Below are 14,604 nucleotides of genomic sequence, written 5' to 3'. Positions count from 1 at the left end.
ATATTAATTGTTATCTCAAAAGTGGAATATGGTATTTTGGTGGTGGATGAAATGAAGCAGTCCCTATATGTACACAGTTTACAATACTATACACTGTCATGACCTGCCCCTTCCTGAGAATGCCCCTTTTAACAGTGGTGTCTCTGCGTCACCTAGTACAGCCCTTTCACCCCTTCCGAAGCTTCCTCTCAGGACACTTGCATTTGAATAATGGGCTATTCTGGCTGCTTTTTCTAAGTCTATTTTGAAGGTGTTGAAGATCTCTTCAAAAAACACTTATTAATGATGCCTCCAAATTTGAGTTTCAAAAAACTACTAAATTTTTGGTTAACCAGAATTAAAATAACAGTCGCATTCAGTAACCCTTCTACTTCGTATTTCCAAAGGGAAAGCCTAATCTTATAAGTGCCCAGCAGTGCTTCTCTTCTTGACCACAGTCTAGCTCTGCCCTCAGGAGACAACCAGCAACTTTTCCACTTTACCACCACCCCACCCCCCCCAACTTCCGAACAAGCAGGCTGAGTGGAGCTTCTGTCCAGGTGTCTAAGCCTCTATCTCCTTGCACACAGCGGCATGCGTTTTGTTAATATCTGTCCAACAATATTCCCCTTCCCATAACTTCACTTAACATTTATCATACCATTTCAAGTTAACATAGTCCCTTCTCCACAACTAAAATACATATTGTAAAATGTGCAACATATATACAAATGTGTTTGTAAACCATATTGGATGTGTAAAACACCTACATTTTTTAACTCTAAAGACAATTTTAGATTTTTTTTTACCTTTAGATACCTTTTCACTGTTGTATTTTTTGATGTGCACTATAATATCTTTATCTATGACTACTGTAATATTTAAATGTTTTTTAATATAGAAATGACTTGGTTTGCTGTTCAGTGTACAAAAGAATAATTTATGGTTTCTCTTTTTCTGTCAATTTAGTCTTGGGGTAATTGTGGTGGGTTGGATAGGAAGAAGGAAAAGAGATTAAATGAAGCTGTTCATAGATAGTCTGAATGCTAGTTAAACAAAAGAAGAGATCCAACCATTCTGGTTGCTAGCAATTGACAACTATGCTTTTTGCCAAACCAGTGTAATGTTAGGTATTGTGCAGTTTGGGCACTGGTTGCATTACATTCCTGTATACTTAAATGGATTAAGATAAAAAGTCTGACTTGAAAAGAATATTCCAAAACTGACTGTCTGTGGTTTTGAATCCTGATGTTATGAACAAAGAAGGGATTGATTTAATGGGATTAGTGTTTAATCCAAGTGAAGCAATGTACACACATGCTTTGAATGCCTTCAAGAATGAGTACAAATAACAGTTAAAAGGTTCTGTACTGAGACACTCTGAGGTGATTTTTGTGTTGGGTGGGCATGGGCCAGGACTATTTAAATTATTCAGAAAGAAAGATGCATTTTAATTTCCTTGCTGGATTAATCTGAGAAATTTTCATGGCAAAGATCTCACTATGTACAGCTATGACACTTCAGTTCAAATGCTTCTTTGTAGGAAGTGCTATTATACATCTCTGTTCATCATTTTTAGGGTCCAAATGAAAAGATTTATTTTAATATCACAAAATTTGTACCCTTATTGGAGGTAAGGTTGTTTTCTAATCTGTAGTCTGTCACAATGTGTTTCTGCTAAAGTTTATGCTTGGTACAATATCTGTCTTAATTGCATGAAGAAGTAATGATTTTGCCCTTGCCAAATATTTTGAAGTGGTCCATCAAAGTTAGAACAAAACCAACTTTTTTAAAAGAAAACTTATATTACCAAAGAAGTTGTAATATTTGAAGCTGTTTTTCACCATCATTGTTGGTCTGTACTTAAAAATCTGCTTAATTTCTTAGTGCTCTTTCTTGCAATGGTTATTAAAGCGATTGACCATGTCTAGACCAACAAGATATACCACTGAGGGTGTTGCAGACAAGCTTTGAGATATAGCAGTGACTGCAGTATTTCCAAATAGGTTTGTGGAAAAATTGTGAGCCAGCCCCCTCCTCCCCCCCCAGCTCCATCACAAGATTGGCTTAAAAATCACGAGATTTTAATAAATAAAATGTAGTTGTTTTTATTTGTTTCCCGGTGTTTGAGCCTTTAGGTTTCATGTTTTCAAATTTTTCTTACTCTTGGTGCCAAACACTACAGATTTTTAAAGTGTAGCTATGGGGCCCAGTTCTTCCACCTATTCATGGTAGAAGTGAGTAGTACTTTACACTGAGTTCAGTGAAGCTACTCCCAGAGCAAAGTGATACACACTGTATGTAAGAGTGGCAGAATTGGGCTGTTAATGAAAACGAAACTAACAAAATGTCTAAGGAACTTATGTTTTATATATGGCTTACAATACACTTAATAGCAGAAATGTAATTTTGATATTTTTTGTTTCACTGTAAATTCCAAATGAAGGAAGGATTTTAATTTTTTTTGGGGGGTGCAGGAATGAGAGATTTTATTCTCTTTGTAAATCCTACCTCTCCTCCACTCCTATTTTTTAAAGAAATCCCATTTCATACTCAGTTGCCACTATGTTTTCCAAGTCCATCTATGATACAGTTAATTTAAATCTGTAAACTTAGTTTTTAAGGCATCTGCTTTCTAAAGGATATACCTTGTCATACTTGCTGAATATACAATGGTCTTTTAAGTTAAAGTGATAGTGTTTTGCACTGGACAAACTCAAGTGTTCATACAAACTAACTTTCCATGGAATATTTTGCGAGCATCTTGGGGGACTGCTGTATATAAGACTATGACAGTATTTAGAGAACCTTTCTCTCCTAAATCCTATCATAGAAATTATGAGTATTGTGTTTATCAACTGGGAGACTGCCCATACATTTGTTGCATTAGTCTTCCTATTCTGTAAGCTTCATTCTCTGGCTTTGCTTTATTCTTTATTTTCTAGTCACCAGATTGAAGTGGAAATATCTGCATTTCATTTGAAACATTTTGTTCTGATTTCAGACATCTCAAAAACTCTTTGCACTGATACCCTCTGCTTCTAACACTGAAGTATTGGGGAGGGTCTTGGCTGTATTTACAGGTTCATTATTCCATATGAAATGTTAACTCAAGATCTTTTCTAGTATCAGAGGGGTAGCCATGTTAGTCTGGATCTGTAAAAGCAGCAGAGAGTCTTGTGGCAGCTTTTAGACTAACAGATGTTTTAGAGCACGAGCTTTCGTGGGTGAATACCCACTTTGTCGAATGCAAAAAAGATGATCTTTTCTGTGACTGCGTGATTTTTCAGGTGGAATTTAGAAGTTCATGTTGCATTTTTTAGAGAAGTATAAAGATAGCTCCAGTATTATGGCCAACATTCCTCTCTCAATAAGACTCTCCTAGGCTGTGAGTGAACTGTTGCTGAGCTCACTGTGACTGAAGTATTTGCTCACAGTCACTGTATCAAATCTTATTAATTATTTAAACTCTGTGAGGGACTGCCTTTTTGAAAAGGGTTATAGTGAACAGGAGACTTACTTGAGTTGCAGTGAAACTGATTCTGTGCACATATTCCACTTGTGTAGTACTCCCAGTTGCTACAAGAAGTCCACTTCGTTTCTCTTGTGCATGCTCTGTTTTCTCTTTAGATCGTATAAATCTTTCTCATCAAAGCCAATAGCATATACTGTGTTATGGATTTGCTGTTTGATTTAGTGAAGCTCTTGATTATTTGCTAACATTGGATACTAGATGAAACAGAATCTAGTTTTGAGCAGTGAGTTCAAAAATCCATTTTGAGGTTTGCTTTGTAGTCACTGCAAATAAAAAGTGAGAGCTAATAAAACGTTCAGGATTTCATGTGGACAGGTGGAGGTTCTCAGATAGTCTTTTGCAAACCAAACCTTTCACCAATACTACAATTCCTACCATACTTACTTTTTTTAAGAAAAGTAGTCGTACAACTACTAGCAACAGAATCCAAGTTCTAATTATGCCATTGGCGCCAATGTTCTAGTGCCAGTAGAATGATGGAATCAGAAATAAAGGAATTTTAATGCTTAGCCGTTACATGTAGTTTCAGTGCTATTCATCTTTAAAGTGATTTAATTCACTAACTTTTCTAATCATCACAATAACTTTGTAAGATTTCTCTCTCCTTTTCAGATGAGGAAACTGAAGTTTTGCACTTTAAGTGACAGGCCTAAGGCCAAAGAAAAAGAAAATTGCAGAGCCAGACTTAGCACTCAGATTCATGGCTCCAACTTTTGTGCTTAGAAGACTAAACTCTGTCATTAAATAGTAATATTAGAAAAACATGTATGTTCCGATTTTCTATAATGGTTTAAAAAAATAGGAAGAAGAGGAGGAAAGACTCCATCCCTAATTCTGCCTTGTTATAAAGAGAATTGTAATGTTAAATTCAGTAGTTTTTGTTGCTTTGTGCAAAGAATAAAAATGTTGCCACTTTGCCTGCTCCATTCAAGGCCAGGAAGTTAATTTAAAAAAAAATTATCTATCCTTATAAACTGCGTAGGCATTGGTGCCAGATTAGGGAACAGATCATACCTTAACTGTACACTTGACTGCATTGAACACAGTATCGAAATGTTTATAGTTACTATTGAGTAGGCCACAGCTAACACCCTAACCATGTCAAATCAAAGTAGAAAAATACTGTGAAAAATCATCTTTTCTTTCCCTCTTGTCTGATGGATATTGCCCAAAAGCTATTGGATAAACCAATTCCAACAGAGGTTATCCCTCGTCAGTGATAAATACCACTGTTGCGGATCAAGGCGTTGTCTTAGTAAAAATGATGCTGTTTCCTCTCTCCCTTCTTCATTTTACAGGGTTCCAAAAATGTTAATCTCTTCCGACCATAGAATAAACAGGCTAACTTGAATGACACACAGAGCACAACAGTGTGTAAAACTCTCGCGGAAGTTGTCATTTATACAACCGTGATGTAGTGATGTGGTGACTATTAGGACAGCAATAGCTAGGGGGAAATAAAAGTCCTTCTAATTGATGGTTTCCCCACATATGAATTAACTTTATGAACTGGATGGCATGGCCTAAGGGAACATTTCTAAGTGAGCGCTACAAAGAGAACCTAAACAAATGTGCTAGTCAGGAAGTTAGTTGCTGCAGACCTAGCACATGCAGAGGGTAGACCCTGCACAGTTTCTCTGCTTGCAATTTACTCTGAGGAAAAGAGAGGAAGTACTTATCGGATATGCGTGTCCTTTTTGTGTTTTAGTTTTATTATATTTGTTGTTTAATCACAAAACCAGAACAAATCGTTAACATGTATGTAATGGGATTAGCAGGTTGCAGCAAGGGTTGTCAGCCCCAAATACAGAGTTATCACCTAAAAAGAGGAAATATGGGAGTTGGAAGAAAGATACATTGTGGTTGTTTGTTTTTTAATTCATTCAACAGGTTATGTATGATTCAGCAAGGCAAAGTCTAATGCATATAGGGAACCATTGAATGGTCAACTGAGATGCAAGTTTTCCTTTTAATTCCCAGAAGAATCAGTTCCAAACCTTTCTGTGCACGCTGGCTTTGTGTATAGTAAACTAATGGCCCAAATTCAGGTCTCCTGAGTGATAGTCCCTCTTGATATTATCCCTGCATTGTTGGAGGATAGAATTGTTTTCAGGAAATGAGAACGCTCATTATTTTCTGCCAGAAGAATCAATGTATGTCCTTGGAGGAAACTGCTCTGTGAAGCTTTGTGAGCTCATCAAATAGAAACAAAGTTCTGGAGAGATGTTTTCTGTAAAATGCTGTTTACATAGTTTTAAAATGTTCAGTGTCAGAATTGCTAACAACACAGATGAAATCCTGGCTCCAATGAAGTCAGTGAGATCTAAGGTTTCATTCAGAGTATCTTCCAAAAGATCTGCTAGTGTAAATTCTAATTCATATTGGTGAATGAAGTTCATTTAATTTACATAAGCTGTAAGTTGAGGTGGAGAGAAAGTGGAAAAAATATTTTTAATGTAAAAATACATATTTTTATATTACAGAAAAAGATATTTTAAGAGCACTGATAATTAAGGCTTTGCCATATTTAAAGGGAGCTTTACTGCAAAAATTGTCTTTCCCTTTTCTTCCTTCTCATTCTGTTTTTTTAATTGAAGAAATTAAATGCCCTGTTTAAAAAACATTTTAAAAAAATCAGATTTGCATGAAAAATTTCTGCCACGTGCATCTTGGTACAAATTTTATAGATCTTTATGTTAAATTTTTATTAATTGACTATTGCCTTTTTAATTCTGCAATATGGTTCCTTTGCACTGAGGGATCAAGATAGCACTGGTGTAGCTAATTTAACAGCTATAAATTCATGTGACCTGGAAATCTCCATCTACACCACAAAATACCTTTTTTAAATGCAATAAAAATTTTGTGGCCAAACTGTATTATAACACTTGTATTTGTCTTTGTGTACAGAAGAAAAATAAAGTTTATAACCATATTAAGTGAACAGTCTTTAAAATCTGTAAGGTTAAAACATGATTTCTTAGTGTGGCGATTAATTTTTTTTCTACAGAGAAGGCCAAAGATTAGAACCTAGATAAAATATCTGTATTATGTTCCAAAGAAAATTAGTTCAAATTATTATTTTTTAATTAACTTTGCAGCTTCTTTTCACCTCTGCAATTATAGGTTCTAAATTCTATTCTATTTATTCTAATTGTCTGACGCACACGCACACTCGCACACCAGCCAGCCAGCCAGCCAAGTCCGGACATCTACAGCTTAGCTAAATGCAGATGTGCTCCTTTTTACTCCCAGAATTCTCCTATTGACTGAAAGATTCGTGTGTCCCCATGTGATTAAAACAGAAGCCTCGGCACAGGGTAGCTGAAGTTGCAAGGCATTTGGGACAAAATTATTTTTGAAGTTATAGTTACATCTATGGAATGTAGATGTAAGCTCTTAGTTCATGTGGACATTTTACTAAATGATGGCAAGTATTAACATAGGACTTGATCCTATAAAACTTTAAAGCACATGTTCTTTTTCTTGGAAGGCAAGGAATAAGGACTATACTCGTAAGTGAGGTCCTACTTGAATTGTAGGATGATTGTCAAAAAAATTGTGGCTGAGTTGTGGATAAGCCATGGAAAATAGCAGAGCAGTAATAATGGACTTTATTATTTGTGGTAATACTAAAGTCCATTATTACTTTTCTGCAGTTTTCTGCTGTCGGACGCCTGGGGCTCAGAACAGGGGCTCTCACTGTCAAAACTGTGGTGAAAACCTAATATTGCAGAATCTGCAATTTCCTCAATATCTCAAGTTAAGTAGGGCTTTACCCATAAGTAATAATTTACAAGATTGGGCCATAGTTAATAATTTTTTAGCATTATGTTGCAATGTACATTTAACAATTAGCTGACTAGTTCAGATAAATGAGAGACCTGAACTTTCACTTAAAATTCAAATCAAATCTTGTAGGAGTTACTTGTTTTATTTTTTACATGCCTCTCAATTCCTAGTTTTGGCCAGAAGCAGGAGTACTGCAAAATGCTATTTTTTCTGTAGTTGCAATCTGCATATAACCCAGAAATAGTAGGCATTTTGTGACACAGGCTGTACTAATGAGTTAAGAGTCTTATTTTTAGACTGGAGAGCTTTGGCTAAGTTCAAACAACTTTCTGATGCTTAACTGAACTGAATCTCCAAAACTTTTGTTATACATCATTACTATAAACATATTATCAAATTAAAACATGTTGTTGTCCTATAAGAATACCAGGACTTTATATGCCAAAATGTTATGTATTTCTTTGTGTCAGTTACAAAAATTATATATAGGTAATCAAATCTCATTCTTCAGGATGTGAGCTGATTATCTATATCGGTTGAAAGAGATTTTAATCAATGCAGAGCATAGACATCTGGATTATGGTAGATATATTATGGTATACATTTAAAATATGGTGCCTATGGTTAGGCATCCAAAGAAGTAACCTGAATTTCAGAGTTGCTGAGTATCTGCTACTCTCATTGACTTAAATGAGAGGTCCAACTGCTCATCACTAATGAAAATCAAGCACCTCGCTAAGTGGTCTAACTTAAATTGTGCAAGCATGGGCTGTTGGTATTTTGAAACTATTACCTGCTGCATCAAGTACTGATTGCTGCTGGATTTTGCACTAATTTGGTACTAGTGGTATGATCTATGGTCAATTTGGTACTAGTGGTCTGGTGTGGCTGATTTGGTGTTGGTGTGTTGTAGCTCCAACACTCAGTATTAGTGAATCTGGACAGTACAAAATTATATCAATGTTGTGTTTGTTTTTGTATTTTGATATTACTTGCCAAATATTTTCATTCTGAAAGATGCTAGCTATAATATTTTTAAAATTACTATAGAATATTACAATTTATAATCTCACTGACTGAAGATGTTTTTCAGTACATTCTAACGCTATTAAGAAAGAAATATGAAAAGAAGCATCAGTGTTTTGGTATTTTGTCAGTATTCTCAAAATGAACTTAACACTGAGGAGAGTTTTACTTTTGTCTAATGCTAATCTGCTCTTTCGTTACTTGTGCTAGCTCTGTTGTTAATTCACAGTTGCACTGAAAATATGTTTATGTTCACACAACTCTGGAGGAGAAGCAGTAGTTAAGGAGTTACTGCAGTTGTTACTTCAGTCCCCAGCAGAACTAATTAACACTTCTGCATTCAGTATGCCTTCTGTTTGTGAAAACGTCTCTCTCTCTCAAGACAGTGACATTTGTTTCCTATTCTCCTTTGAAAAATTTTAGCTTCATTTCACTTGCAACATTAAGTGGACTTCTGAATGGTGCAGTAGGTTTGTGATATCAGGAATTTCGCATATCAGACTTTCTGATTTGGCCCTTTGGATGTCCTGCATTTTCTAAAATACATACCACTGGTTTCCTGTTGTTAGACATAAAGAAATTTACCCTTCAGTATAATCTTAGCATGATAACTGAATTTCTAAAATAATGGTTGCCTGTTGGTTAGAATATTGCTTCTGTTTCTAAAGCTACATCTGTAACTTTTTTCCTTTTTAAGTTTCCACCTAATTTTGATGTTACATGTTGTTGTAGTTGTTGCTCTTTAAGTGATGACACTGAGATTGACTGTATATGAGACATGTTTATCCCTGACCACCTTCCTCTGTCCAACCATACATATCAGCCTGTCTCTCCAATTATATCATCCTGAATGTCTGTCTCACTGTTAGCTTACATTCATCCTAGCCAAAACTGAACTCTGAATTTGTCATTCAAAACTACCCCTACTTTCCCTTTCTGTGTCACTGATGATACTCTCACCAGCCACTCTGTCATTCAGGCCTGTAACCCAGTGGTGATCTTTGACTCCTCACTCTTCTTTACCCTACACCCCCCTGGCAGTGTCCAAAGGTTGCTGGTTGTTCCTCTGTAATGTCTCTAAAATCTCTGCCCTTGCTTCAAAAAATCCGATTTAAGCCTTTATGCCCCACCTACTGCAGTTTCCTTCTCTCACATCCTCTCTCTTCAATCCAACAAAATGCATCTAAGATCCTCTTGCTTAGATCATACTGCCCCTGAAATTGCTCCACTGCCTCCCCATTTCCCTTCAAACCTGCCTACATGTCTCCTATCACTGTGCCAGGGATTCCAGTCTTGATTTCCTGCCTATACTTTTCTCCCACAACACCTGTAACAGCCTTTGTATGTTGTTCTTATAGTAGGAATATATTCCATGAATGGATCCATTTCCCCTTTTCCCACTCTTTGCATGTCATTTCCTGTCTTAGATTGTAAATACTTCAGGTAGGGTGACCAAGTGTCCAGTTTTTGACCAAAACACCTGGTCGAAAAGGGATCCTGGAGGCTTGGGTCAGCACCGCTGACTGGGCCGTTGACTGTCCAGTTGGCGATGCTGTGCAGCGGGGCTGGCAGGCTCCCTGCTAGCCTCCATGCCACGCAGTTCTGGGGAAGCAGCTGGCATGTCCCCTCTCTGGTTCCTATGTGTAGGGGTAGCCAGGGGGCTCTGCATGCGGTCCCTGCCTCAAGTGCCACCCCCACAGCTCCCATTGGCCGGGAACTGTGGGGGTGGCGCCTGCAGATGGGGCAGTGCGCAAAGCCACCTGGCCGCACTTCTACTGATCTGCATAGGAGCTGGAGGGGGACATGCTGGCTGCTTCCAGGAGCTGTTTGAGGTAAGTGCTGCCCAGAGCCTGCACCCGTGATACCCTCCTGGTGAAAATGAGCTAGTGAGTGAGGGTGGGGAAAGCGAATCACGGGGGGGGGGAATGGAGTGAGCAGGGGCTGGGCCTCGGAGAAGGGGCAGGACATGGGCGAGGCCTCAGTGCAGGGATGGGGAAAAAGTGTTGGATTTTGTGGGAGTAGAAAGTTGGCAACCCTAGCCTCAGGTCAGGAACCATGTGTACATTTGTATTTTTACAGTCCCTGGCACAATTGGGAGCCCTGATCCAGACTGGGGTCTCTAAACATTACTATAAGGGATAATGTGATGATAATATAATCAGTTAATATTCTCTTTTGCTCTTTTGCAGGTTTGACAGATGAAAAAGTGAAGGCTTATCTTTCTCTTCACCCCCAGGTACTGGATGAATTTGTGTCAGAGAGTGTAAGTGCTGAGACAGTGGAAAAATGGCTGAAGAGAAAAAACAACAGACAGGAAGGTAAAATCTTATTAATTGTGATTTAAACATTAGTGTTAAACAGATTGGAGATTGGTTCTATAAAAGAACAAGCTTCATTTTTTTAAAACATGTATTTTGTAGCTTACACGTCAAAGTTGCACAATTTTTAATAAAGTTAAAAAAAAAAAGACTAAGAATTCTTTATGTTTCTAGCCTTTAGCTATTTCTGGTTGAATGTACTGGTATTCATTTGTGGAAGTTTAGTCCAATATTTGTAACTGAAAATGAATAAATATGAACATTTGGGCCAAGCATTAATCTTTGTTACATCAGTGCAAGTTTATTGAGAACATAATTTGGTTTCTTGCCTCTAAAATTGCTAAAATACTGAAAGAAGGTTATGCAACACATAATATATAGCTTTCAGTAAAATAGTTGGTATGTTACATCGCAAATTCCTACATGCAACATGAATTAAAAAGAGTTTGGATATGAGCAGTGACGCACAGATTGTAAGCAAAGGGTAACGATAAAAAGCAATGTATTGAATTATGGGGAGGTGTCTTGCACTGCTGCAGGATCGGTATTAGGCTTAACTTATACTTAACATTAGAGAGACAAAATGGATGAGGTAATATCTTTTATTAGATCAACTTCTATTGTGAAAGATACAGACTTAGAGCTACACAGAGCTCTTCTCCTTTTAATTACCTTGACTTATTGATAACCAACTTGTTGACTAATACTTCAGTCCTACAAGCTGTTGTACGTGAATAGATACCTGGAAGCCTTTTGACCTTAGTGGAGCTGTGAGTTGAAAGGGCCTTGCTTTTTCAGTGGTTTGCAACATTGGAACCTAGATCTGCAGATGAAATTAAATCGAATTGTTGCAAACTCTGAGGAATGAAGAGAATAAAAATTACCAGGAAAAAATATTGACAGGCAATATAACAATGATATTTTTTCTGGAAAAATGTGAATAAATTCATCTGGGGGCAAAACATCATCCAGACATCAGAGAGTCAATGCGAAGGAGATACTTGGAAAGAAGGAATTCTAGTAAAGTTCTGGATCACAGTAGCAAATTGTACGCAAGGTTGCAGTACAGTAGGTTGGGAGGAAAAGCCTGATTTTGCTTGGTATATGCAGCAATAAATAGTTGTTGGTTTTTTTTTTAATAATAGTTTGAATAATATTCCCCTTTTTAAATATATGGAATATTGCCACTTTCCCATATACGGGTGAATATGATTTTCTAAAACAATGCAGAAAGGATAGTAGTGGGTGAATCTGGTTTGTTTGTGGTTATGGTGCTAAGGAGTTTGTGAAAGGTAGTACTGCATGGATGGCTTTATTATGTTGGCAGAGTTAAGATGCAATGTATTTTCTTTGGTGTATAGTGATTGTTCTAATGGTGATCTACCTGTGTTAAGGAGAAGAAGTGGTGGGTATGTACTATTAAGTACCTTCGTTGTTCGTTCATTTACTTTTGTGGTTTTGTTTTAGGTATAGTGCAACCTTAATAGAGACACAACACAGTGTTTATATTTATAATCTATCTACACATACATAAAAATGCTGTTGTGTATCAAGTTTGTGTGTCAAGTATTGAGCTAAAGGTGTGGGTTTTTTTTATTTTGACTGATATTCATGGGAACTGTGATACCCAATAGAATCATAAGTATGTACTATATCTGTAGGGAGAGCTTTGTGGGATGGGGTGCAGAATAACCTACTAACCACTAATGGACTAATTTGAGTCAGACTTCTTACAAATCAGTAAATACTGTGGTGCTACCAGGAAAATCATTGTTTTAGACAATAGTGTCTTGCCACCCTGTGCAAAGGATGATTTTCTACAACAGCCCAGGATATGTACAGGGAGTAATCTTCAGTGTGAAATGTAGGTTATGGTGTGAGTTAAGAATATGGGTGCCCAAATGTGGCATAAAGTTTTGGATAGTGTTTCAGTTCAGAGAACATGGCAGTTTTAAGTGTAAGTTATTTTGGTTTGCCTAGAATTTTTCTGTTGCTATTATGTTATGATGATTGTTCCCACACTCGGATGTGATATGAAAAAAATATAATAATGGTGACTTCTGTGGAAGTAAGCTTCAAGTTGTATTGAGCCAGCCAGTTAACAAAGACAAGGTAAATATTGACCTTGAGGGTCAATTAGGGTTGCCAACTCCCCTTGAATTGGCCTCAATCTCCCGGTTGCTATTGAAAGCAGTCTGAAAGATTTTAATAGGCCAAAAATCTGGTCGATGGAGCAGCGGGGATGGCTGGCTCCATGTGGCTCCCAGAAGCGTCTGGCATGTCCCTGCGGCCCCTAGGCACAGGGGGCAATCAGGGAGGCTCCACACACTGCCCCCGCCCCAAGCACTGGCTCCACAGCTCCCATTGGCTGGGAACCATGGCCAGCGGGAGCTACAGCGGCAGTGCCTGCAGGCAGTGGTAGTGCGCGGAGCCGTCTGGCCTACGAGCCTCAGGGACATGCCGATCGCTTCCAGGAGTTGCCTGAGGTAAGCACTGCCCGGCTGGAGCCCGCACCCCACATCCCCTCCTACACTCCAACCCCCGGCCCCAGCCCTGAGTCCTTTTCAGCACCCAAGCTCCCTCCCAGAGTCTGCCCCCCCACACACTCTGGGCCCCCCCAGCCCAGAGCCCACACCCCTTCCCATACCCCAGCCCCCTGCTGGGGTGGGGGAAAGCAGGCAATGGCAGGAAGGGGGATGGAGTGAGAAGGGGTGGGGTGGGGCGGGGCAAGAGTGTTTGGGTTTGTGTGATTAGACAGTTGGCAACTTTAGGGTCAATAAACCTTGGTTTTCCTTGAAATGTGAAGTCAGTGTATTGATTGTTACATATTTTCTCTATATTTTTGTGAGAGATAGCTAGAAGTCTCTGATTTTGAGCTAGGTTTTTCTTAACTCTAACCACATTTTTTATAAGTAACATTTTGAAGGAGATAAAATTAAAAGTTCCAGCAACAATAATTGTGATTTCCATTGGCCCACTAAAGAAGCATATTTTTGCATATTTATTGAATGTCCAAATCCAGATTTTAGGTATACTCATGAGTGTATTTTCAAACTGTTTGGGGGGAGGGGTGCAGATTTGCCTGAGTGGCATTATATTGCCATTTCAGGACTTCGTAAAAATTAAATGGAAAAAGGCTGGAGCTATTTACAAAATCAGGCAAATAAATATGCCTGTCAGCAACCTTCATGCTGGTCAGGTGACATCTGAACAACTGTAATCAAGGAGAAGAGAGATTATTTCCTTCAAATTATTATTAATTTGCATTTATATAACACTTTTTATATTTTCAAAACTTTATACAAACATTAATTAATGATCACAGCCTTCTTGTAAGATAGGAAAATCTTACACTCCCCAGTCTACAGATGAGGAAACCACAATTAATAAATAACAGGAGAAATGTTATTAATTATCCATATTTGTTAATAAAATATTCTGTACATTAAATTGAGTAGGATCCTGCCAAGACTTCGGAAACAATTGCCCTAAATGGACCATTGTACATACAAAAATACTTCAGCTATTCCATTTTGGACTTTGCAAAGGAAAATGTTTTAGATAAACATAAGCCAAAAGACTATTTTAATTTCTGAAAGAAAGCCACATATGCTATATATTAGCTGTAATGGCAAAAGATCATAATCTTTTAAGAAACTAACATATTGAATACATCCTAAGTATGCTATTATAATGAGAAGCAGTCATTATAGTATGTTTTTCTTCTGATGCTTAGCTGCAAATACAAACTCTGAATGAGTTGCATAAAGCTTGATAAGTGTGAAATTTTGGAATGAGTGAAATCTTAGTGCATCTTGACAACAATAAAATGAAGATATAATTGGACGTGACAGATTTTGTATATATTTACATCTCTGCTCAGTAGCTATATAAAAATATTATTATACAAGTTAAGAGGATTGCTTGAACATCTAGATTGCCTTTTCATACGTG

At 37.6% G+C, this 14,604-nt stretch overlaps 1 protein-coding gene across 1 annotated transcript in view; it reads left to right on the top strand.

Moving 5' to 3' along the window:
• Positions 1-14,604, top strand: part of PDE10A (phosphodiesterase 10A) — a 307,793-nt gene that overhangs the window by 116,463 nt on the left and 176,726 nt on the right. The window contains exon 2 of the mRNA XM_030556722.1: positions 10,522-10,650. Within this exon, the coding sequence (XP_030412582.1) occupies positions 10,522-10,650 (129 nt within the window). The remainder of the gene's footprint in view (positions 1-10,521; positions 10,651-14,604) is intronic.

Source organism: Gopherus evgoodei, chromosome 3, assembly GCF_007399415.2.
Source record: "Gopherus evgoodei ecotype Sinaloan lineage chromosome 3, rGopEvg1_v1.p, whole genome shotgun sequence".
Taxonomy (NCBI): domain Eukaryota; kingdom Metazoa; phylum Chordata; order Testudines; family Testudinidae; genus Gopherus; species Gopherus evgoodei.
The sequence above is the reverse complement of the archived record's forward strand: the minus strand, read 5'-3'. Positions and strand labels throughout refer to the sequence as shown.